Source organism: Lampris incognitus, chromosome 2 (assembly GCF_029633865.1).
Source record: "Lampris incognitus isolate fLamInc1 chromosome 2, fLamInc1.hap2, whole genome shotgun sequence".
Lineage (NCBI taxonomy): Eukaryota > Metazoa > Chordata > Actinopteri > Lampriformes > Lampridae > Lampris > Lampris incognitus.
In genome coordinates, this window is record NC_079212.1 from 145,104,854 (window position 1) to 145,131,812 (window position 26,959).

Below are 26,959 nucleotides of genomic sequence, written 5' to 3' on the forward strand. Positions count from 1 at the left end.
TTGGGAGCATTAGTCATCCGTAACCTCTGACCTCTCTCAGCTCTCCCTTAACCAATCGTCTTGTAGCTGGCCTGGATCCAGGGCTGCAGACAGACCAGCAGGGGCGGCTCTCTGAGACCGGACGAAACCTTAACCCTGAATTTACTCCTAATCCTAGTCCCATGCACCAGCAGTTTAATCTCAGAGTACCAAGTGAGAAGATCTCTCTCTCTCTCTCTCTCTCTCCCTCTCTCCCTCTCCCTCTCTCTCTCTCTCTCTCTCTATCTCTCTCTCTCTCTCTCTCTCTCTCTCTCTCTCTCTCTCTCTCTCTCTCCCTATCTCTCTCTTCTGAACTTTTTTTTTTGGTTAATCCGGTGATTTAGAGTAATTCTCTCTTTTGGCCAGACATGACGGAGACATACGTTTAGTCCTTAATTGCTCGTTATACCATAAAAAGATGTTCAGAGGATCATTTGTGTTTGAAAGTCTGTGATGCATTAAGAAGTCGTTTAAAACTTGACATGTAATGATGACAGATTATCTGTGAGCCAGATGGGCAGAGAAAGAGAGAGAGAGGGAGCAAGAGGGAGAGAGAGCGAGAGAGAGACACTAGAAATGAGGGAGAAGAAGAGAGAGATAAAGGGAGTCGATAGAAGGGGAGGCACTGACAGTGAAATGCTCCTCTTAATGGATGAACACACAGACACACACACACACACACACACACACACACAGACACATTCTCACGTGGTTAGTGGTAATGTTCAATGGTTGTTGAACGTTGGGGCCTCTCTTTAACGAATACAAAGACCTTCACTGTTTAGACTGACACACACACACACACACCCACACACACACACACACACAGTTCTACTGTTTCATCCCCCGTCATTATGTGTGGTTTAATGTGAGGTCTCTACCCACATAAACATTAAGGATGATGGAAAATGTGGATGGATGGATGGATAACAAATTGGCAGAGGGGTGGTAGATGGATGGAAAATCGGATGGATGGATGGATGGATGATAACAAATTGGCAGGGAGGGATCGATGAATGGCTGGACGGATGGATAAATTAGCACAGGGGTGAGAGATGGATCCAAGATTGGATGGATGGATGAATAACAAATTGGCAGAGGGGTGGGAGATGGATGGACAGATTGGCCAAAGGGGGTGGGAGATGGATAGAAGATTGGATGGATGGACAGATTGGCCGAACGGGGTGGGAGATGGATGGATGGAAGATTGCGGGGGGGGGGGCGAGCGTGGAACCTCCACAATGGGGGCTGAGCTGCAACCCAGCAGCCGGTGTAGCAGGTGACCCGTGTCAGTCAAGTTTGGTTGATGTGAAGGAAAAAGTTATGCGGTCATTTGGTAAAGGAGTTGCTCATCTCATCCACCTGAAACAAGGTCAGACACCTCATCATCTCATCCACCTGAAACAAGGTCAGACACCTCATCATCTCATCCACCTGAAACAAGGTCAGGCACCTCATCATCTCATCCACCTGAAACAACATCAGACACCTCATCATCTCATCCACCTGAAACAAGGTCAGACACCTCATCATCTCATCCACCTGAAACAACCTCAGACACCTCATCATCTCATCCACCTGAAACAAGGTCAGGCACCTCATCATCTCATCCACCTGAAACAACATCAGACACCTCATCATCTCATCCACCTGAAACAAGGTCAGACACCTCATCATCTCATCCACCTGAAACAAGGTCAGGCACCTCATCATCTCATCCACCTGAAACAACATCAGACACCTCATAATCTCAACCACCTGAAACAAGGTCAGACACCTCATCATCTCATCCACCTGAAACAACCTCAGACACCTCTTCATCTCAACCACCTGAAACAAGGTCAGACACCTCATCAACTCATCCACCTGAAACAAGGTCGGCACCTCATCATCTCATCCACCTGAAACAACATCAGACACCTCATAATCTCATCCACCTGAAACAAGGTCAGACACCTCATCATCTCATCCACCTGAAACAAGGTCAGGCACCTCATCATCTCATCCACCTGAAACAACATCAGACACCTAATCATCTCATCCACCTGAAACAAGGTCAGACACCTCATCATCTCATCCACCTGAAACAACATCGAGACACCTCATCATCTCATCCACCTGAAACAACATCAGATACCACATCATCTCATCCACCTGAAACAAGGTCAGACACCTTATCATCTCATCCACCTGAAACAACATCAGACACCTCATCATCTCATCCACCTGAAACAACATCAGACACCTCATCATCTCATCCACCTGAAACAACGTCAGACACCTCATCATCTCATCCACCTGAAACAAGGTCAGGCACCTCATCATCTCATCCACCTGAAACAAGGTCAGACACCTTATCATCTCATCCACCTGAAACAAGGTCAGACACCTCATCATCTCATCCACCTGAAACAAGGTCAGACACCTCATCATCTCATCCACCTGAAACAAGGTCAGACACCTCATCATCTCATCCACCTGAAACAAGGTCAGACACCTCATCATCTCATCCACCTGAAACAACCTCAGACACCTCATCATCTCATCCACCTGAAACAACATCGAGACACCTCATCATCTCATCCACCTGAAACAACATCAGACACCTCATCATCTCATCCACCTGAAACAAGGTCAGACACCTCATCATCTCATCCACCTGAAACAAGGTCAGACACCTCTTCATCTCATCCACCTGAAACAACATCGAGACACCTCATCATCTCATCCACCTGAAACAACATCAGACACCTCATCATCTCATCCACCTGAAACAAGGTCAGACACCTCATCATCTCATCCACCTGAAACAAGGTCAGACACCTCTTCATCTCATCCACCTGAAACAACATCGAGACACCTCATCATCTCATCCACCTGAAACAACATAAGACACCTCTTCATCTCATCCACCTGAAACAACATCGAGACACCTCGTCATCTCATCCACCTGAAACAAGGTCAGACACCTCATCATCTCATCCACCTGAAACAAGGTCAGGCACCTCATCATCTCATCCACCTGAAACAACATCGAGACACCTCATCATCTCATCCACCTGAAACAACATCAGACACCTCATCATCTCATCCACCTGAAACAAGGTCAGACACCTTATCATCTCATCCACCTGAAACAAGGTCAGACACCTCATCATCTCATCCACCTGAAACAAGGTCAGACACCTCTTCATCTCATCCACCTGAAACAACGTCAGACACCTCATCATCTCATCCACCTGAAACAAGGTCAGACACCTCATCATCTCATCCACCTGAAACAAGGTCTGACACCTCTTCATCTCATCCACCTGAAACAAGGTCAGACACCTCTTCATCTCATCCACCTGAAACAAGGTCAGACACCTCATCATCTCATCCACCTGAAACAAGGTCAGACACCTCATCATCTCATCCACCTGAAACAAGGTCAGGCACCTCATCATCTCATCCACCTGAAAAAACCTCAGACACCTCATCATCTCATCCACCTGAAACAACCTCAGACACCTCATCATCTCATCCACCTGAAACAACCTCAGGCACCTCATCATCTCATCCACCTGAAACAAGGTCAGACACCTCATCATCTCATCCACCTGAAACAAGGTCAGACACCTCATTATCTCATCCACCTGAAACAACCTCAGACACCTCATCATCTCATCCACCTGAAACAAGGTCAGACACCTCATCATCTCATCCACCTGAAACAACATCGAGACACCATCATCTCATCCACCTGAAACAACCTCAGACACCTCATCATCTCATCCACCTGAAACAAGGTCAGACACCTCATCATCTCATCCACCTGAAACAACCTCAGACACCGGCCCCGAACACGAGCCACCGTCTCACACGTCTGTACCACAGTCCTCACCAAGTTCTATCAATACACCGAGAACAGGAAGTAAATAAATGGAGAAAAACAGAATTCTACAAGGTTAGAGATGGAGGGGGGGGGGTTGGAGGTGTGCTGTGGTGATTTCCTGTTACCTTTGACCTGAGAGTGTTTTGGGGGCGCCCATGGGGACGAGGAGGTACGTGTGTGTGTGGGGGGGGTCCTCAAGAGGCCCACCAGGCTGCACAGTCCATGAGCATGGTTTCTAAACACACACACAGACACACACTCACTCTAAAACCTCTTCCTGTTTAGTTTATGTTGCCACACAGATGGAAGAATGCCCACACATCCAGTCCATGTAAGATTTAAACACACGAGGAACTGGTCTCTCTCTCTCGCTCTCTCTCTCTCTCTCTCTCTCTCTCTCTCTCTCTCTCTCTCTCTCTCTCTCTCTCTCTCTCTCTCCAGGTGTGTGGGTGGGTGTTTAGTTTGGTCTGCTTGTCTGTCTAGTTGGGCTGTAGTGATGGTATGGGTGAGGACTGTGTTAGACTGTGTTTAGTCCTGATCCACTGGAACACCAGTATCTTGCAGCACTGGTTCCCAGTTCAGAGCTGCTGGTGAGGACTGTGTTAGACTGGGTTTAGTCCTGATCCACTGGAACACCAGTATCTTGCAGCACTGGTTCCCAGTTCAGAGCTGCTGGTGAGGACTGTGTTAGACTGGGTTTAGTCCTGATCCACTAGAACACCAGTATCTTGCAGCACTGGTTCCCAGTTCAGAGCTGCTGGTGAGGACTGTGTTAGACTGGGTTTAGTCCTGATCCACTAGAACACCAGTATCTTGCAGCACTGTTTTCCCGTTCAGAGCTGCTGGTGAGCACTGTGTTAGACTGGGTTTAGTCCTGATCCACTAGAACACCAGTATCTTGCAGCACTGGTTTCCCGTTCAGAGCTGCTGGTGAGGACTGTGTTAGACTGGGTTTAGTCCTGATCCACTAGAACACCAGTATCTTGCAGCACTGATTCCCAGTTCAGAGCTGCTGGTGAGGACTGTGTTAGACTGGGTTTAGTCCTGATCCACTGGAACACCAGTATCTTGCAGCACTGGTTTCCCGTTCAGAGCTGCTGGTGAGCACTGTGTTAGACTGGGTTTAGTCCTGATCCACTAGAACACCAGTATCTTGCAGCACTGGTTTCCCGTTCAGAGCTGCTGGTGGGCCTGAGGCTCTGGCTTTAATTCCAGCCCCAGACTAAAGCAGCTGGTTTCACTGATCAGGCTAACCTCAACCATGAAGGAGGGGGTCAGCCTCTACATGCCTTACAGTGTGTGTGTGTGTGTGTGTGTGTGTGTGTGTGTTTGGTCTTAATTCTGTCATTTTTCATGTCCACATAATTTTTCATCCGTGCTTAACGTCACACCATCATGAATGGCACATCTCTCCCTGCTGTCTGTCTGCCTGCTAGTCTGCCTGTCTGCTAGTCTGCCTGTCTGCCTGCTTGTCTGTCTGCCTGTCTACCTGTCTGTCTGTCTGCCAGTCTGCCTGCCAGTCTGCCTGTCTGTCTGCCAGTCTACCTGTCTGTCTGTCTACCTGTCTGCCAGTCTGCCCGTCTGTCTGCCTGTCTGTCTGCCAGTCTGTCTGTCTGTCTACCTGTCTGCCTGTCTGTCTGCCTGTCTGTCTGCCAGTCTACCTGTCTGTCTGTCTACCTGTCTGTCTGTCTGCCAGTCTACCTGTCTGTCTGTATACCTGTCTGTCTGTCTGCCACTCTACCTGTCTGTCTGTCTACCTGTCTGTCTGTCTGCCTGCCTTCCTGTCTGTGTCTGTCTGTGTCTGTCTGCCTGTCTCTGCCTGCCTGTCTGTCTCTGTCTGCCTATCTGTCTGCCTGCCTCTCTTTGCCTGCCTGCCTGCCTGCCTGTCTGTCTGCCTGTCTGTCTGCCTGTCTGTCAGCCCAGCCGTTCTCTTACACTCTTCATTCTTTACCATGTTTGCTGTTCCCCTTCTGTTTCTTTGTGTGGGTTTTGGTGTTTTTGTGTCTGGCGTTCTCTCTCTCGCTCTCTCTCTCTCTGCGTCTCTCTGTCTCTCTCTCTCTCTCTGCGTCTCTCTCTCTCTCTGCATCTCTTTCTCTCTCTCGCTCTCTCTCTGCGTCTCTCTGTCTCTCTCTCTCTCTGCGTCTCTCTGTCTCTCTCTCTCTGCGTCTCTGTCTCTCTCTCTCTCTCTGCGTCTCTCTCTCTCTCTGCATCTCTTTCTCTCTCTCGCTCTCTGCGTCTCTCTGTCTCTCTCTCTCTCTGCGTCTCTCTCTCTCTGCATCTCTCTCTCTCTCTCTGCATCTCTCTCTCTGCATCTCTGTCTCTCTCTGCATCTCTGTCTCTTTCTCTCTGCATCTCTCTGTCTCTCTCTCTCTGCATCTCTCTGTCTCTGCATCTCTCTGTCTCTCTCTCTCTGCATCTCTCTGTCTCTCTCTGCATCTCTGTCTCTCTCTCTCTGCATCTCTCTGTCTCGCTCTCTGCATCTCTGTCTCTCTCTCTCTGCGTCTCTCGCTCTCTGCATCTCTGTCTCTCTCTCTCTGCATCTCTTTCTCTCGCTCTCTCTCTCTGCGTCTCTCTGTCTCTCTCTCTCTCTCTGCATCTCTTTCTCTCTCGCTCTCTCTCTCTCTGCATCTCTCTGTCTCTCTCTCTGCATCTCTTTCTCTCTCTCTCTGCGTCTCTCTCTCTCTCTGCATCTCTCTGTCTCTCTCTCTCTGCGTCTCTCTCTCTCTCTGCATCTCTTTCTCGCTCGCTCTCTCTCTCCCTGCATCTCTCGCTCACTCTCTCTCTCTGCATCTCTCTCGCTCACTCTCTCTCTCTCTGCATCTCTCTCTCTCTGCATCTCTTTCTCTCTCTCGCTCTCTCTCTCTCTCTGCATCTCTCTCGCTCGCTCTCTCTCTCTCTCTCTGCATTTCTCTTTTTCTTGCTCTCGCTCTCTCTCTTTGCATCTCTCTCTCTCTGTGTCTCTCTCAGCCATATGTGGTGATTGTGTGGTCTTAATTCTTTCTGTCCATATGGAAAGAACTGAAGAAAACCATGAAAACATCTCAAGTTCATGTCTCGTGTCTCAAGTCAAATCAGACTTTACTGTCATTCCAGTGTGTACGAGCATGTGGTGGAACTAAACGGCCTTCCTCCAGGATCTGACAAGGCCTGCAAAACAACACACAAATGAGCTACACACCAAGTGACTACACAATAGACTTGTACACAATGTAGACGACTTGCAGAGCAGTGATCAACATATAGTACAGTACACACACAGTACAATACACACAGGCTAAACAGTGCAAAGATGGTTGCAGTGCAAATAGTACACAATGCAATAAACAGTTTCTATACAAGGTTCTGTTAGAAACATACACAACATTACAGGAACACACAAAGAAGTACACAAGTGCACATAGCATGTAAGACTGCAGTATGGGGTAGTTAGGCCCACTTTTGTGTATGTTCTACCCTCAAACGGGGGGATAGTGGGGGGAGGGATGAAGAAACCAGTGCACATCTCTCGCCTTCATGCGTCTGTATTGGGTGTTAATCGGCTCTGTGCGCATCTGTAGTCCACCGACTTGCGGTTTCTACTGCAGCGGTTACACCAGCTTCCTGTTTGTTGGCGTGTGCTATTGACAATGGCATATTTTTGGCGATGCCTGCCACTAAGGGCGGTCTGACAGGACGTGGAAGCGGGCAGGCTAAGCTAACTGCTAGCCCATGCGAACCGGCAGTTCTGGTAACACCGGGGGCGGTCTGACAGGAAGCGGAAGCGGGGCAGGCTAAGCTAACTGCTAGCCCGTGCAAACCGGCAGTTCTGGTAACACCGGCGGCGGTCTGACAGGAAGCGGAAGCGAGGCATGCTAAGCTAACTGCTAGCCCATGCAAACCGGCAGTTCTGGTAACACCGGGGGCGGTCTGGCGGTGGCCTCGCCTAGCCTTGACTGTGTTTTTAGTGTCGCCGTATGGAGTGCGGGGAGGTGTGTCGAAGGTGTCTGGCTGGGAGAGCTTGCTCTGCTGAGTCCTGTAGGAGCTGCACCTGAAGAGGAGACACCGAGGGCGGTCTGACAGGACGCAGAAGCAGGGCAGGCTAAGCTACCTGCTAGCCCATGCAGACCAGCAGTTCCTACAGTCATCCTGGCTGGTGTTCACTCTCCTGGACAGTGATCTTTTTTTTTTTTTTTTTTTCGATATATGTGTCAGTTTGTGTGTTCTTGTAGTTTTGGATGTGTGTTTGTGTCTTTGTGTTGCAGTGCTGTGGGCTGGGGAAACGATGCGACAAATGAAGTGTCTCTGATTCTGGTTCTGATGTAAACACAGGTGTGAAGGGGCCGTAGACTCTGGTGGGCTCCTGAAGGGAAGCCCGTCAAAGCAACGGGTGTCAGACAGGAAGTGTGTGTTTGTGTGTGTGTGTGTGGGCTCCTCATCTGAGCACAGTTTTGTAAATGAACTGGTTGAATCGGATCAGACGGGATCCACGGAGAGACGGATGAACACAAAAATACTGCAGGAAAACATGCATGTTGTTGTTTCAGTACAAACCAAACTCCACATTAGCAGCAACCACATGAAAGACTGTGTGTGTGTGTGTGTGTGTGTGTGTGTGTGTGTGTGTGTGTGTGTGTGTGTGTGTCTCAGGCGGGTTTGTTTGTAATGAGCTCCAGAGAGGTAGCTCTGTTTCCTGTCTGAATGCTGGAGTTTAAATCCCTGCATTTGCAACATGATGGATGGATAATGAAAGTCAGCACACAGCTGCCCTTTCATCACCCCCCCCCCCAACCATTATTGATAATAACCCATAAATGCCCCCTCCGTGCATACTCTGCAGACATACACGCACCTGGGTTTGGATTTTTTTCCCTTTTTCCTCCCCTGGCCCTTTAAATCTTTGCTTTTTCAAACCAAGCCCCACCCCCTACCCCGTTGGTTATAACGTTTTCTACCCCCCTATTGGTTGCTGTGCATCGTAACTACCTAACCCATCGGTTGTAATTTTTCAGATGTTTTCTGTCCTCTGATTGGCTGCCATCCACTGTAACTAGGGGCGGGGGCGTGGCGCGGGGCAGCGTAGTATCTACTGGCTGTGTGTTTGGCTTGTTGCTTTACCACACTGGCAGCTGATGAGTGCATGACACATGAAACAAGCTTGTACTGCAGTGTATTAAAGTTGTTTTCCTACATCTATCTTATTGTTCTATCTTAACATTCTGCTCCTCATTTGTGCAGCACTTTCATCAACACCATTGACGTTTTCTGAAAAAAACCCCCCGCTATATATGTATATATATATATATATATATATATATATATTTTTTTTTTTATATAATCTTTTGTACATGTTGCTTGTTGTACATGTATACTCTATGCATGTACATGTATCTATTCTCAGGTCAACACTTCACTCCATTATGTACAAAATGTGCTGCATAGATGAAGCTTGATTGATTGGTTGGTTGACTGATTGATTGGTTGATTGATTGATTGATGCAGTTAATGATTAATCAACTGATTGATTGACAGGTTCTGCTGTATAAGATTTGATGCTATGTGTAGTTGATTTTTAAAGCTCTTATATAATTCAGACTTCATGAAACGTATCAGTGAGAAATGAAAATAATCAAGCTTCTCTGTTTACCTCTGTCTTTCCACCCGTTCTTTCTGTCTATCTGTTCTCTGTCTCTGTCTTTCTGTCTGTTTCTCTGTCTCTCTCTCTCTATCTGTTTCTCTCTCTGGCTGTCTATCTCTTTTTAGGAAGGATGTCAGTGAAACTGCTGTTTAACTCCTCAGAGGGGGGTGTAGTCAAGAGGAGCCTGTCCTTCACCGGGTTCAGTTCTCTGACTGGACGACGGCGGTGAGTGACAAGCTGTTATAGCCAGTGACGCGACTGGTAGTCATAAAGTGGACTGGGTATTAAACAACAGCAGTCAGACTCAGAATCATGTTTGTTGTCCATGAAGGTTTGCACACACATGGAATGTGACTCTGGTTTCGTGGCTCTCTCAGTGTACTTAACACAGAATAACAACACTACAACACAACAACCTTCACATATATACACAAGGTTTGACTCACGCACAAAACAGGCTTCTACTGCAATGTATTAAAGTTTTATTTCCTTACATCTATCTTTATATATATATATATATATGAGCAGGATAAGTGGTTTGGATAATGGATGGATGGATGGATATATAAACCTAGCACAAAAAGTAAGGAAATTTGTGTTTGGTAGATTATTTCTTTGTTGTAACAATGTTTCTTGGCAATAAATCTTATATCAGGCAGCTGATTGGCAGCACCTGGGGTACCAGAAGCTCAAAACAAGAGTCAATAGCAACAGCAAGATAAGCTGTTTGGCACTGGCAGAGAAGATTTGGCATGGGCACAACCCACATACTCAGCTCTGCTGCTCATCCCACAAATGCATGTTCCTTACAAATGTAACACCATTTAAAAGGGAAATAAACAGGTTTTCCAACAGTATAAGATTTATTGCCAAGACGCATTGTTACAACAAAGAAATAATCTACCAAACACACATTTCCCTACTTTTTGTGCTAAGTATAGATTATTGACAGCTGATGATTGCTTATGGGATGAAACAGGTTTGTACTGTCTCATAAAGAATTTACTTGACTCACTGGATTTTATATATATATATATATGTGTGTGTGTGTGTGTGTGTGTGTATAACAAGCATGAAGGAGCAGACTTGCTAGCCGGTTGGCTAACGGGTCTGACCCTTTAGTTGACTCGTTAGCGCAGTCACCTGTGGTGCAGGCGACCCGAGTTCACATCCCGGCTGCGGCGGATTCCTGGCTTCCCTCTGAGTTTGCTACATTGGTGTCAGAAGTGGGATGGTGAGATCGTGAGGCCATCGGAAGCTCGTGCGCCTAGAGGCGTGAGGGAGCTGATATGCTGAAGCACAGGGACGCGCTTCCCGAAGGATGGGGGTAGTGTAACGAGCATGAAGGAGTAGATTCGCTAGCCAGTTGGATAACGGGTCTGACCCTTTAGTTGACCTGTTAACATAGTCGCCCGTGGTGCGGGAGACCCAGGCTGTAGATATTATATGTATATGTATACGGACAATATACAGTACAGTATCTACAAAATGGTTGGATTTATTTGGCAGTGTTAAGTGTTCATTTGAATGACAGCCCGTGGAAAAAAACTGTTTTTATATCTGGTTGTTTTGGGGTACAGTGCTCTGTAGCACCTATCAGAGGGGAGGAGTTGGAACAGGTTGTGACCAGGGTGTGATGGGATTGCAGTGATGTTGCCTGCCTGTTTCCTACGTCTGGAGGTGTATAAGTCCTGAATGGAGGGCAGGTTGGCACCAATGGTTTTCTCTGCAGACCTAACTGTCCGTTGCAGTCTGTCCCTGTCCTGTTTGGTGGCTGAACCAAACCAGACAGTGATGGATGTACAGAGGACAGACTGGATTATTGCAGTGTAGAGCTGAATCAACAGTTCCTAAGGCAGGTTGAATTTCTTGAGCTGGTGGAGAAAGTACATCCTCTGCTGGGTCTTTTTGATGATTATGTCTATGCTGGATGCCCACCTTAGGTTCTGGGAAATTGTGGAACTCAGAAATCTGTAGGTTTTCACTGAAGACACTGTGCTGTTGAGTATGGTGAGGAGGGGGGCAGTGTTGGGGGACTCCTCCTGAAGTCCACTGTCATCTCCACTGTTTTGAGCATGTTCAGCTCCAGGTTGTTATGGCTGCACCAGAGGACCAGCTGATCAACCTCCCATCTATATGCAGACTCGTCACCATCCCGGATAAGGCCAATGATGATTGTGTCATCCGCAAACTTCAGGAGTTTAACAGACGATTCACCTGAGCTGCACTCATTTGTGTAGAGGGAGAAGAGTGGAGGGGGGAGCACACTTCCCTGGGGGACGCCAGTGCTGTTGTCTAGGTGCTGGATGTGATTTTCCCCGTCCTCACCTACTACCTCTAGTCTGTCAAGAAATTTTTAATCCACTGGCAGATGGGGGCTGGTACAGTGAGCTGGGTGAGTTTGGAGTGGAGAATATCTGGGACGATGGTGTTGAATGCTGAGCTGAAGTCCACAAACAGCACCCTTGCGTTTGTCCCTGGGGAGTGGAGTTGTTGGAAGATGTAGTGTAATCCCATGTTGACTGCATCCTCCACTGACCTGTTTCCTCAGTAGGCGAACTGCAGGGGGTCGAGCAGGGGGCCTGTGATTTCCTTCAGGTGGGCCAACACCAGTGTCTCGAAGGATTTCATGACCACAGACGTTAGGGCAATGGGCCTGTAGTCATGTAATACTGTGGTACGGGGTTTCTTGGGGACAGAGATGATAGTGGAGCTCTTGAAGCAGGAGTGGACGTCACAGCTCCAGTGATCTGTTGAAGATCAGTGTGAAAATGGGGGCCAGCTGGTCAGCACAAATTTTAAGACGGGGGGTGACACGCCATCCGGGCCTGGTGTCTTCCTGGTCTTCTTTCGCTGGAAGAGCTGGCACATGTCCTCAACACAGATCCTGAGTACGGGTGGGGGTTCGGTGAGGAGGGGGTAGTGGCTGGCAGGGGGTGTAGTTGGTTGTGTGTTGTGGCTGGAGAGGGTGAGGGGAGGGAAAGTTTGCTTTTCAAACCTGCAGTAAAACCCATTTAAGTCATCAGTTGATGGTTCCCTGCAGTGTGGGGGTATGGTCTCCTGTAGTTGGTAATGTCTTTCAAACCGCTTCAGACTGATGATGGGTTGTTGGCAGAAAACCTTTTTTTCAACTTTTCAGAGTAGCACCTTTTTGCCACTCTGATCTCCTTTGTGAGTGTATTTCTGGCTTTGTTATACAGGCTCCTATCTCCACTCCTGTAGGCTTCCTCTTTGGCCTGATGAAGCTGCCACAGTTCAGCTGAGAATCAGGGCATATTGTTAAAGGTACAGAAGGTTTTGATGGGCACACACATGTCCTCACAAAAGCTGATGTATGATGTCACAGTGTCAGTAAGTTCGTCCAGGTCTGTAGCTGCAGCCTCAAAAACACTCCCGTCAGTGCAGTCGAGCCAGGCCTGGAGATCCAGTTTTGACTCATTTGTCCATTTCCTCACATTTTTAACCACAGGCTCTGCAGATTTTAATTTCTGCCTGTAGGTTGGGATAAGATGAATCAGGCAGTGATCAGAGGGGCCCAGGGCTGCACGGGGGACAGAACGATAGGCGTCCTTTAATATTGTGTAGCAATGATCCAGAGTGTTTTTGTCCCTGGTGGGACATTTAACATGCTGTCTGTATTTTGGCAGTTCGTGGCTGAGGTTTTCTCTGTTAAAATCTCCTAGGATAATGAGAAGGGAGTCTGGATATTTGCGCCCCATGTTTATAATGTGATCAGCCAGGTGTTTTAACACCTCTTTAACTCAGGCCTGAGGTGGGAGCTAGACAGAATAAATGATGAAAATTCCTGTGATGAATAGAATGGTTTACAGTCACTGAAAAAAGTTTTTAGGGCTGCATGATTTCTTCAACACTGTGGCATCTTTACACCAACCTTCGTTTATGTAGAAGCATAGGCCACCACTCCATCCCCCCCCACCCCCCGATAGCGCCATATCACAGTCCGCCCAGAGGAGTTGGAACTGCGGCAGATGAAGTGTACTGTCTGTGATATGCTCACCAAGCCAGGTTTCAGTAAGACACAGGTCGGCAAACCTGGAAAAGTCTGAGTTTTTTCCGTTTAAGGGTAGGAGTTCGTCCGTCTTGTTGGCCAGAGAGCGGACATTCGCCAGGTGGATTGACGGGATCGCAGTTCTAAATCCCAGCTGTCACAGTTTAACGAGTGCTCCGGCTCGCTTCCCCCTTCGGTGTCTTCAGTCTGCATACTCAGGGCTGTACCGACCAAGAACTCGGCAAGACTTCCATTAAAATTTTCAATTAAAGTCGGTAAAATAGTCTGTTCAGTTCGTCCAGTGGACAGTTGGAAACTTAAAAGTTCTCCCCTGCTGTACGTGATCAGTGAGCGGGCACTGGAAACTAAACAAATAAACAAAAACAAAAAGTACAAGAGAGCGCAGAACCAAGGCTACCATCCACGGTGTCATCTTGATGACGTATCAAGTTGTGTGAAGTACTGTTCATTGATGAAAACAGAAATCCGAGTATGATATGAATCCAGATATAAATGAGACTTGTGGTTTGGAGTCAAAGAACGTTATTTTTATCAATGGCTTGTTTCACACTGACATAGACCCACATGGTTAAATAGGGGCCTATTTGTTAATAGACCGACTGATTAGTAGAAATGTTTCAGCAGAACTTTAACCTTTTTGTTCTGTTTGGGTTAAAATGACAAGTGTTAAATAAACAGCTATTTTTATTTAACCTTTATTTAACCAGGAGGATCCCGTTGAGAGTACAAAACTCTTTTTCAAAGGAGACCTGGCCAAGATAGGCAGCACAGTTACAAAATCACACAGTTGCAAAATTACACATTTGAAAACACAAACAAAAGACAAAAAAATGAGAGAAAAAGCATATTACAAGCAGATTATAAAAAAACAAGTACATGTTGTGAAATCAGCTTCAAGTACTCTCAATTTGGATTTAAAACAGCTCAGTGAGATTAACTCTAAGTTTCCAGTCATTCTGCAACATATTCCAGGTTAAAGGTGCAGAATGAACAAAAGCCTTTTTACACAATTCAGTGCCGGCATATGGAACAGAAAGCAACACATAGTCAAGAGAAAGAAAGGAGTAAGGGCCAGCACTTCTCAGTGCAACTAAGTCACAGATGTAGGAAGGCAGCAGACTGAGGATTGCCTTATATAAAAGTATACCAATGACCGAGGCTTCGGGTGGCCAGAGCAGGCCATCCCACCCAAGCATACAACTCAGTGATGTGTCAATGATTTGCAATTAGTAATAATTCTCAAAGAAGAATGGTAGGCAGTGTGTAACGCGCGGAGACATTGAGCAGAAGCATTCATATACAACAAAGCTCTATAATCCAACACAGGTAAAAAGGTGGCAGCAACAAGTCGCTTTTTTACATTTAAAGAAAAACACAACTTATTTCGAAAATAAAAACCCAGTTTCAGCCTCAGCTTTTTCCACAAGATTCTCCACAGTACATTACATTACATTACAGTCATTTAGCCAACGCTTTTATCCAAAGCGACTTACAATAAGTGCATTTAACGTAGGAAATCAGGAGAACTACTAGTCATCAGAGGTCATAAGTGCATCTAAACAAGCATCTAAGAGCAAAACCAGTGCTAAAGTAAAAGTGCAAGAATGAGATTTTACTTTTTTTAAATGAGTGAATACAATAAGTGCTAAGAACAAGTAACAGGGTAGTAGTTCTTGAAGAGGTGAGTTTTCAACCTGTGCCGAAAGATGGGCAGCGACTCCTCTGTCCTGACATCAGTGGGGAGTTCATTCCACCACTGTGGGGCCAGGACAGAAAAGAGCCGTGAGCGAGTTGATCGGCAGCAAGGGCCTCTGAGCGATGGGGTAATCAGGCATCCCGAGGCAGCAGAGCGAAGTGGTCGGGCGGGGGTGTAGGGCTTCACCATGGCCTGGAGATAGGAAGGAGCTGTTCCTTTCACTGCCCTGTAGGCTAGCACCAGAGTCTTAAACTGGATGCAAGCAGCTACTGGGAGCCAGTGTAGGGACATGAGAAGGGGAGTTGTGTGGGAGAACTTAGGGTGGTTGAACACCAGATGAGCTGCAGCTTTCTGAACAAGCTCCAGAGGTGTGATGGCTGACGCTGGGGCGCCAGCAAGGAGGGAGTTGCCGTAGTCCAGCCGGGAGATGACCAGAGCCTGGATGGGCACCTGTGCCATTTCGTCTGTGAGGAATGGGCGAATCCTCCTGATGTTATGGAAGAGAAATCTGCAGGATCGAGCAACCGATGCAACGTTTTTAGCAAACGACAGTTGGTCGTCCAGGATCACACCCAGATTCCTCACAGTCCGAGTTGGCGTCACGACAGTGTTGTCAATGGTGATGGCCAGGTCTCGGTGCAGGCAACCTTTCCCTGGGAGGAACATCAGCTCAGTCTTGTCCAGATTGAGCTTCAGGTGGTGTGTTGCCATCCACTCCGAGATGTCAGTCAAGCACGCAGCAATGCGTGTCTCTACTTGTGTGTCAGATGGAGGAAAGGACAAGATCAGCTGGGTGTCATCAGCATAACAATGGTAAGAGAAGTCATGCGAGCGAATAACAGAACCCAGGAATGTCGTGTACAGGGAGAAAAGGAGAGGACCCAGAACCGAACCCTGTGGAACGCTTGTAGTCAGTCTGCGAGGCTCCGACACAGATCCCCTCCATGTCACCTGGTAGGAGCGACCTGTCAGGTAGGTTTCAAACATTGAGAGTGCAGAGCCTGTGACACCCGGCCCCTCGAGGGTAGAGAGGAGGAACTGGTGGTTCACTGTGTCGAACGCAGCTGACAGGTCCAGGAGTATCAGAACAGAGGAGAGAGAGTTTGCTCTCGCAGAGTGCAGCGATTCTGTCACTGCAAGGAGGGCCGTCTCTGTCGAGTGACCCACCCTGAACCCAGACTGGTTGGGGTCCAGGAGGTTGTTCTAGTGGAGGTACAAAGAAAGTTGGTTAAAGACAGCATGTTCGAAAGTTTTGGATAGAAAGGGTAGAAGGGAAACTGGTCTGTAGTTTCTGACGTCAGAGGGGTTAAGTGATGGTTTCTTGAGAAGGGGGGTGACTCTATCCTCCTTGGAGTTTGTATGTTCTCCCCGTGTCTGCATGGGTTTCCTCCGGGTGCTCCAGTTTCCTCCAATACTGATGGTCCAAAGACCATCAGTATTGTTGATGTGGTTAACACTGAGATGAACATCAAATGGGTGGCTATTGGTCCCTGTGACTGGTGCGTCAGTCGTTAGATATTGAAGAGAACGTGACGGGTAAACCGAGGATCAGAAAAGATCAGCAAGGTCAAACCTGAAAGGTTGACTGTTCAAATCTGTAGGTGGGAAAATGAGCACGAGCTAGGAGCTGTATGTATCCATTATATTTCATCTTTATCTTGTAATTGTTGCTCTTTTTCACAATTTTTTCCACACCCTTTTTAAATTTGTCCGTCAAGAGAATGTGCAGGTTGAATGGTGAATGGTGGTATTTATGCCAGTGGTTTGTGAGGAGGGACTATAGGGAGGAATTCAGTCCTGATGGCTAGTGGGAAAAACTGTTTGTGAAGCGTTTAGTCTTAGTGGACAGTGACCTGTAGCGCCTCCTTGAGGGAAGGAGCTGGAAGAGGTGATGAGCAGGATGTGAGGGGTCGGAGATGAACTTCTTCACTCACTTTACAGTCCGGTGAGTCTGTAGAGATTCAACCGAGGAGAGTGGGTGCCTATGATTTTGGATGTCTTGTAGACAATCCGCTGCAGTTTTTTCCGTGTTTGACTGTCTGTGCTGCCATACCATACTGTAATATTGTAATACTATAATTTCAACAAATCCATTACCACCACCAATATACTGTAATACTATAATACTGTAATACTGTAATATTGTAATAGAAGATGTTATGGGGGACTCGATAATGGCTGAGTAGAACAGAATGAGCAGTTGATGTTTGATCTGGTATTTTTCAAGCTGCCTAAGAAAGTAAAGTGGTTGTTGAGCTTTTGCAGTGAAGTGTTCAATGTTAATTTTCCACCTGAGGTTATTGTTGATGTATGTTCCAAGGAATTCAATAGTTGGTGGTGGTGAGGGGGTCTCTGTTCATTTGTATGGGTGTTTTGGGATTCGGCATGCATCGGAAGTCAGTAATGAGTTCTGGGGTTTTGGCTGTGTTAAGCAGAAGGTTGTTGTTTGCGCACCAGGTGAAAGCTTGGTCTACTGCAGTGCGGTACTGGGTTTCATCATTGTTGGAGATGAGGCCTACAATGGTGGTGTCGTCTGCATATTTTATTATTTTCACAGAGCTTTCCATGGATGTAAAGTGAGAAGAGAAGAAGTGAAACGAAATGACACATGAAGTATTCCTGATTTAAACTATTACTATTTATTAAACTACCATCTGACGGCCCAACAGACGGGTTTCAGCGCTGGAAAGTCCACAGACCCGTCTCTCTCTCTCTCTCTCTCTCTCTCTCTCTCTCTCTCTCTCTCGCTCTCTCTCTCTCTCTGATAGACAGACAGTCACTAGACCAGTAAACTTGAGACAGGATACAGAGATGACAGACCCTTGTGAGAGAAGCATCTGGAAAGCCCATGGGTCAACACAGTGGGACTGCATGTTATGTTATAGAGACATCTCTGGAATGTACTTCCTGTGTGTGTGTGTGTGTGTGTGTGTGTGTGTGTGTGTGTGTGTGTGAGAGAGAGAGAGAGCGAGAGAGAGAGCACACACACTTCGCCAGGACCCCCAATGTTCATCATGAATTCTTTCCGGGGTTCGCTGACGACCTCCTGCCAGCCTGTCGCTCTGTGGCCATCAGGACTCCTCCTTATGAGGCTCTCATGGTGACACAGACACGTCACAGACAGAACCGCCGTAAACACGTCAAAAACACAACCACACAGGCTGAGAACAGCATGCCAAATATAGCACGACAATCATAATTACACGACGCTGGGATGTCAACATGATCTTAAAGTACAGGACAGACATGTTTGCACAGAATTATGATGTGTGTGCACGCATACACACACACACACACACACACAATTTATATTTACATTGCCGCAGACTTTTGAGAAGGAGTCTCAAACTTTTTGTCATTTGAAAACTACAAAACCCGGTGTCAGGAAATGAAAAGTGTAATCCAGTTCTTTAAAACTGCTAGATGGAACAAAATAAATATCTCGTTCTTTTTTTTAGGGAATCTTAAGAAGTCTGTCGTCACCCCCTCCTGGATAAAATGATCGACTCTATATTTCAGTAGTGGCTCCTCTCTGTTTAGGGACACAGTGGTGAACTTGGAGCACAGCACGTGCAACACAAGGGCGTTTTAACTCTCGTTTTAAAGAAACAGGAAGCAAAAATACATTTAGGGAGATAGGTTATGATGTAAACCAATGATTCGTGCAAATGATGGAAAATAAAGAGTTCATCCAGCTCAGATCCGTGTCTCTGACACTCGGTTTTAACACCAGAACGACTGGGATTTCACTCCTACCTAAAATGACCATGGGCGGTCAAAATAACTGCCTGTTTTTGAACTTTATATTCTGTCAAGATAAATACCCAACTGAGATATTAACGCATTACATATGTGAGTATGTCTGTTAGGAAACTAACTGACACCAAAATTAACACTAACAACTTAAATACTGTTTTTCAAACAGTTTAAAATGGCCGCTGTCCAACGCCTGTAAATACTGCAACGCCTTGGTTGTAGTCATGGTGCGTCTGTAGTGGCGTCTGTAACCAGACATGTAAATAATCAAAAATCAAGTTTAGACTATTTCTCTGCACTGGAGGACGCTAGTGTGTTTCTAGGACAGAGCAACGAACTTCATGAAGGAAATGACGCCACCAACACACGTCATAAATACTGACATGATGCGCACGATCACTCGCAAGTTACAAGCAGACATTTTGACCGCTCATGGTCGTTTTAGGTAGAGCTTATCATAACTTTTTTTGTGCAATTGATCTAAAACTCATTTTAATGCAAATATATGCAGTTTTAGGAGCATTCAGGGAGCAGCAGGTCTGTATCTTTTTTTTTCCTTTTCACAAAGTTATTAAACTTTGAAAATCCAAAAATGGTCAAAATGACAGCCTTGGTCGTTAATCAGGATGTCCTCATCATGGAGGATTCCACACATAAACTATGTGAAGGTATCAGAGAAATACCCCGGGTGTCTTGTGTAAATGCTCTGACGTCACGTCAGCTCAGCACATGTCCAGTAAGAATGGGAGCACTGGGATGGCAGCTCATTACATCACATGTTTTTTAAAGGACACTTTATGATCCTTACGATAGATCGTGATCCTCAGGCTCTATCAAAAGGGTCTTTGGTGGCATTGTTCCAGGGCTCTCCGGTGCCTGCTGTAGGTGGTCCATAACTCTGCTGCATACAGCAAGGTGGGGAGAACAGCTCTGTAGACAGTAGTTTTGTTTAGGTCTCGGTCTTCAAAGATTCTTTTCCTGAGTCTGGCATAAGCGCCACTGGAACAACTCAGGCGATGGTTGACTTCAGAGTCAATGTCAGCTTTTGAGGGGAGAAGGCTGCTGAGGTAGGGGAGGTGATCAACGTTTTCAGAATTTTGTTGTCCACTTTCATGGTGGGCTGGGTAGATGGCTAGTTGGGTGGAGGTTGATATAGGACCTGGGTCTTCTTGATTTTTAATGCTAGACCCAGGGCTCTGTTTACCCTGGCAAAGGCATACATACAGTTAAGGTCAAAATTATTAGCCCCCAAGGAACTATGGAACATTGCCCTTAAATTCTGCCCAATGTTTGCATCATTCATAAAACGTTACATAGTAAAACATTCATCAATATTAAGGCCCCTGTTTGGTACATTTTGGGATGTAAAATAAATCTTCAGGTTTGGTGGTCAAAATAATTAGCCCCCATGTGATTTTTTTGCCTTCAAACCACACCTGAGCAATCAATCAGCTTTCAAACCACACCTGAGCAATCAATCAGCTTTCAAACCACACCTGAGCAATTAATCAGCATTGAACTTTACTTAAGGGACTCCAATGAACAGGGCTAGTGGCACTTGAACACTTGATTGAGAGGGACTACTCTTAAATTCTTGATAAGATGTAATTTCATCATGCCAAAAAGTAAAGAAATCAGTCTAGAACTCAGAAAGAAGATAGTGGATGCTCATCTTAAGGGGGGAGGCTATACTGCCATTTCCAAGCATTTCACAGTGTCTAGAATAGTTGTACGTTGCATCATTGCAAAGCACAAGGTGACAAATTCTGTTGGAAACAAACCTGGGCGTGGTCGAAAAGGCAAGATTTCAAAAACTCTGGAGAGGAAAATAGTCAGAGATGTCAACAACAATCCCCGGATCTCTGCCAATATGATTGTTGCTGAACTGGCCTCTTCTGGACTTGATGTTTCAAGGAAGACTGTTGTGAGGGCTCTTCATCGTGGTGGGCTTCGAGGTCATCGTCCAAGAAAAACTCCATTGCTCACACAGCGGCACATCAAAGCCAGACTGAAGTTTGCCCGTGAACATTTGAGACATGGGCATGAGTTCTGGAAGTCTGTCCTTTGGTCTGATGAGACTAAACTTGAGCTGTTTGGGCACATGGATGTTGCTTTTGTTTGGCGAAGGAAGGGAGAGGCCTTCAACACTGAAAATACAGTTGCCAGAGTTAAATATGGTGGTGGGAGCATAATGTTGGGGGGGCTGTTTTGCTGCTTCAGGCACAGGGAACCTTGTTGGGGTGCATGGGATCATGAAGAAAGAAGATTATGTTGACATTTTGAAGGATAACGTAAAGAAATCTGCTGCTAGTCTAGCTTTAGGTCACTGCTGGGTCTCCCAGCAAGACGATGCCCCTAAGCATACATCCAAGTTGGCCCAAAACTTCTTGAAGGACACCAAAATCAAGGTCCTGGAGTGGCCCTCTCAGAGCCCAGATCTCACTCCTATTGAGAATCTGTGGCGAGAGCTCAAGGTTAATGTCCATGCTCGAAAACCACAGAATTTGGATGAGCTGGAACAATTTGCCATGGAAGAATGGGCTAAGATCCCTCAAGAGACATGTGCCAACCACCATAAGAGGTTGTTGTCAGTTGTGAGTCAGAAAGGTTACACTATTGACTATTAATTATCAGAGGGCTAATAATTTTGGCCTTGTCATTTTTTTTTTTTTCTTGTTCCAGTTCAGTGCATCAGTAAAATATCTTCATCAAGCTTAGTGGAGATTTTGTCTTTGTTCTTTTGGAAGCACTTAAACTATAAACACTTTTGGTTATGGTCATTTCCATGGAAAAGTTAAGGGTTTCGTTTGATTTCATAAAGGGAGCTAATAATTTTGACCTTAACTGTAACTGAACCTTTCCAATACAATTCCCAGATAGGAGGTATTCAGTTCCCCCCCCCCCAATAATATCCTGTCTATCGCCTTGTATGTATGTTTGAGGAGGAGGTTTATTTATTATCTTTTTTTGGGGGGGGTTTTGTTTTGTATTTATTCACTTGGTTTTTACGAGAAACACTGTAGGCCACAAGCGGTCATGCTGCCTGTGTTTGATCTACCACACCTTATTTAACTTGCCTACATTGGTAGGCAGGGCTTTTTTTTATTTACTATTATATAATTGTCACTGTCTCAGCTTGGTAGGAGCTTTAATAGGCTACTAGGTCTTCTGTGTTTCTTAGGAAGTACTCAGGAGCTTGTATGGGGGGTGGAGGTGTGTGTTTGGGGAGATGTTTCAGCGGGTGGGAGAAAGTTCATCGGTTCACTTGTTCTTGTTCTTTGTTATGTATGTTACGTTGTTAACATGTATTTCCCCTCTGTTCTTTTGACTGTGGTAAAATGGGGTCCCCTTTGACCCTGGAGACACATGCGGGAAGTTTAGTAGATAAAACGGCGGTCACAGGGTGTTGTTGCTGTGAACTAAATAAGGTCTGTGAACTAAATAAACGTCGTGTTTATTAGTAATTTATTAGTAATAACATTGGTAGCAGAGGATGGTTGCTAATTATAAAGTTCCACCGAAGTTCGATGAAGCCAGGCCATAGAGGGTATGCACTGACGTCACTTTACCACTGGAACACGCCCCCTCAGTCGCAGTGAGTGGCAAAACATCCAGCAACATGGCTGCTTCTAGTAGGGGAAACAGTGAAACCGGGATTATAACGCAAGATTGTGGACAGGTTTGTACAAATATTTAAAGTTATAACTGTGAAAACTGTAAGGTTAAGCCAACCATTCTGCCCTTTGTTTGTAGAACACAACACAACAACGTTGTAAAAGAAATGTGCTGACAAAAACTTTTGAAAGATGCTAAATATTTAATGATGAGTAGTCAATACAGTATATGACTTTATGATTTTACCATTTAACGTTACCCAAAAATCCAACATAGCCTAACATTAGCCCACCTGACACAAAATGGGAACTGCAAATCCTCGACTCGGTGCCTGGATTCCAGTTGTTTCTGCGAATTGGAGCGATCCATTTGTTTCTCTTTACCTTATCTTCCGGTAGTCTGTAAAAAGACAACTCCGATTTAATGTGAAATCTATCAGTGCAGTCTATCGCACAACAGCTCTGTCCCGTTTTAGATGCGTTCTCGCTGTATTCCAGCTGGACGTTAATGCTGCCACTCAGTCTTTTTGCCACTCAGTGCCGCGTTACCGCTGTGAGTCCCGCATCTGTGACGTCACCCGCATACCCTCTATAGCAGGGGTGCCCACAATTTTTTGACTCGTGAGCTACTTTTAAAATGACCAGGTCAAAATGATCTACTCATATTAGAAATAATAATAAAAATACTCAGTACATGTTTTACATATATATGAACATTTATATGCAGTGTGTGTATTTATATACATGTTGTGTTACATATACAGTATTGCAATGGATTTGCATTTATATTGAACCTTACACAGGCAATAATCATACCAAGCATTTGCTACTACACTATGTTGAAATTGCATCACTGCATGAACCTTTACAGCTGTGGTAAATAGATTTGTGATCTCTACCTCTCTACTCTGAGGAAGACCTGCACTGGAGGGAGTCAGACAGGTTGCATAGTTCGGACAGTAGCTGCTGGTAGCCAGCCTCAAGCAGGCCTCCAATGATCATCTGTCATGGTGGAACGGTATTTGGACTTGATAATCTTCATGTGAGAAAAGGCTGACTCACCCAAATAAGTAGAGCCGAATAATGCCGTCAAGGAGGTTACGCATTTCCTCATGTTTGGGTACTTGTCCTCTGTAAGTAAGTTCTCAAAACTCTCCATGCGCCCTGGACTTAAGCTGAATGTCAGCCTGTACTGTCAGCATCTCATCCTCCACTGCAGATGAGTTCAGGTGAAACAGTGATGCCATTGTTTAGGCGAGGGAATCCACCTCTGTATCTTCCCCAAATGGGTAGCACATAAATGTAGCGATTGGCTCAAGCAAAGCAAAGTCTTGAAACCGTTTGTCAAAGTCTGACCGGACATTTTCAATCTGCTCTGTGTAGCGTGCACTGTTGTGCACACGCCCTCCCTTGCTTCTCCAGCTCTGCTGCCAGGTTTCGGAAGTTTCCCAAATCACGGCGCTGCAACTTTGAGGACAGAAGTTGCATTTTCCGTTTGAAAGCGTTAACTGAGCTGATCATGTTTACCACGCTTTTGTCTTTTCCTTGCAGCTCTAAGTTAAGCTCGTTCAACATGTTGGTTAAATCAGTTAAAAACGCCAAGTCTAGCAGCCACTGATTGTCATTAAGTTGCTTGTGTTCCGCATGTTTAGTGATAAGGAGAAACTCCTTAATCTCCGGACAGAGCTCTCGAAATCTCTGCAAGAATCTCCCTCTACTAAGCCTTCTCACGTCAGTGTGTAGCAAGAGGTCAGAGTAGTTACAGTCGGCCTCTTCCAAATGTGTACCAAACAACCCTCTTTGAAGAGACCTCGCTCGAGTAGAACAGGCGGGTTTGGTTGCCACATCCATGATCTCTTTCATGTTTAGCATTTTTGCGCATAATGCTTGTTGGTGTATTATGCAATGGTAATTAAGGAAGTCAGGGAAAGCATCGTCCTCCCTGCACTTGGCAATAAATCCATTAGAGCGGCCCACCATAGCAGGCGCACCGTCCGTGGTGATTGACACCAGTTTACACACTGGGAGTTGGGTTTTATCCACAAAGTTTTTGAAGATCTGAATTATGTCCTCTCCCCGCGTGTGTTCCTTCATGGGTAGTATTGTTAACAGCTCCTCTTTTGCGGTCATATCTTGAAACACCATGCGAATGAAAATGCACAATTGGGCCGTATCACTGATTTCCGTAGTGAGAAACACTCGCAGTCCACGATGTCCCTCCAAAGCTGCTGTGTCAAATCATCGCCCATCACTTCACAGCACCTTGTGACGGAATCTCTTGATAACTGGAGAGCTTTGATTGAAGATATTATTTCTGATTTGTTTTTAAAGTCCCGAAACAACGAATCTGCTGCCTCAAGGAAGGCCTCTTTCAGCATCTCTCCATCTTGGAAGGCCTTCTTATGCTTAATGATGGAGTGACTCACCCGTAAAGATGCTTCGGTGGCTGCCTTTGCCTTTGAATGCAGCTGCGGGAAAAGTGACTGCTGGGCGATTAACTGCGATTTTAGTTCCCTCACCTTTCTCTTTCTCAGCTCGCTTTTCGGTCATTGTCATAGTTTTTATGAACAGTTCGAAAGTGCCTCTCCACATTTCCTTTTTTTGGGATAGCAATGCTAGACTGACAGAGGAGACAAACGCATTGGGAATAAGACATGGTGAAAATAAAAGTCCTCCTCCCATTCCACATGGAAATGGTAGGTTTTTTGTTTCTTGCTAGGTCCGGCTCCCCCACTCATTTTTGTTTTGTTTCACTTTTTAGTAGAATTTTTTTTTAGAGAGTTGAACTAGCTAGCTTGATGCAGTTCTGCGTTAGCTTACGTTGTGGGCATGTGAACTTCAAGGCACGTTCGAGAAGGGCTCTGGTTGTTATGGTAACCTAATGTAACAAAGTTTTAGGTTCCGCTCTAGAATCTTTGGTTTTAGGCAACAGCAGACTGGCCGTCCTTTACGTCAATCAAAAGGCAAATGCCAAATGGAGGACAGATGATAGGCTAATGTCTTGGGAAAAAAAGTTTTTTTGGAATGTCATGGAGATCTACCAGCACTGCCTTCGTGTTCTACTGGTCGATCGAAATCGACGTAGTGGGCACCCCTGCAGGAATGTTGGAAAAATGAAATCAATATCTGGACGCGGGTTACTGAACTTGACAAAAAGAAACAAGCCCTTGCTGTTGCTTTGAGGCTTGAAGGAAGGGCCAGGCAAACAGCCATGGAAATATCTGCAGAGGAATTGGGCCGTGATAACAGTATGGCAGCATTGTTAGCGAAACCGGATGGCGTGGCGTGTTCCTGAAGGAGGTCAAAGATCGTGCATACGAAGCGTATTCTCATTTTGATGGCGTCTGTGGTAGAATGGGATAGAAAAATTCTCTCACCTTCCCCTTTGGAGGTGCGTCACCTGACCGCCCTAGAGAACAAACCCCCCCATGCTGCAGAGCGCCTCCTAGTGGCATTACAACGGAGATACAGAAACACTCACTACTTTGTCACTAATGGTCAAAGAGGGCTCAAACTTTTCTTACGGGCTCTCGATCTTACAAACTACCAGCCCATGCATGTATTTATGTCACATTTACTAGCCTTTAAAATACTGATCAGTGATCCATTTGTATTCTCTCTCTCTCTCTCTCTCCACCCAGCCCCTCCTCTGGTCGTAGTTCTTTGCGTTCCAAAGCTATGGCTGGCAGTAAACTTCCCAGAATACACCTGTCTCCCAGCAGAGTGGGCGGAGCCATCTGGACACAGCAGCCAGAGCAGGTGGACAGAATCTTCCAGGCGCTACGCAAAGGACTAAAGTATGTATATAAATACTATCACCAAGTATCTGTAACGTATATTACTGTGTACCAATACTATCATCAAGTATTGGTACTGTTATATTACTGCGTACTTATACTATCATGAAATATCTGTACTGACATATTAATGTATACCGATGACATCATCGTGAAGTGGTATTGTTATATTACTGTGTACTAACAATATTATCAAATAACTGTACAATTTTCCTGGCACAGTGTAAGAGACTTGAGTACACACGCTACTACAGATACTACTGCATATACTTGTACTAGTGATATCCATCCTGTAGCTGTTTACATGTACTAGTACTATCCACACACCACAAGGGTTGAACGTGCGCTGCGTTAGTGGTTCAGGTTAATCTGGGTGCACACAAAGAGCCACCAGGCCGAGTGACACTTTTAATAGCCAGTTTTGTCAATTAGAGGGAAATCTGATCTCGGGCTGTTTTTGTTTGAATAATAATTGGTTTAAATATAGAATAAAAGCATCGTGTGTCATCTGTAGTTATGAAATTCAGCATAATTTAAGGACAGAGTGATGGACCAGTGGG

At 45.7% G+C, this 26,959-nt stretch overlaps 1 protein-coding gene across 1 annotated transcript in view; it reads left to right on the top strand.

Annotated features, from left to right (window-relative positions):
- Positions 1-26,959, top strand: part of ripor3 (RIPOR family member 3) — a 144,778-nt gene that overhangs the window by 55,670 nt on the left and 62,149 nt on the right. The window contains exons 3-4 of the mRNA XM_056301896.1: positions 9,632-9,731; positions 26,244-26,399. Coding sequence (XP_056157871.1) covers positions 9,637-9,731; positions 26,244-26,399 — 251 coding nt within the window. The 5' untranslated portion in view covers positions 9,632-9,636. The remainder of the gene's footprint in view (positions 1-9,631; positions 9,732-26,243; positions 26,400-26,959) is intronic.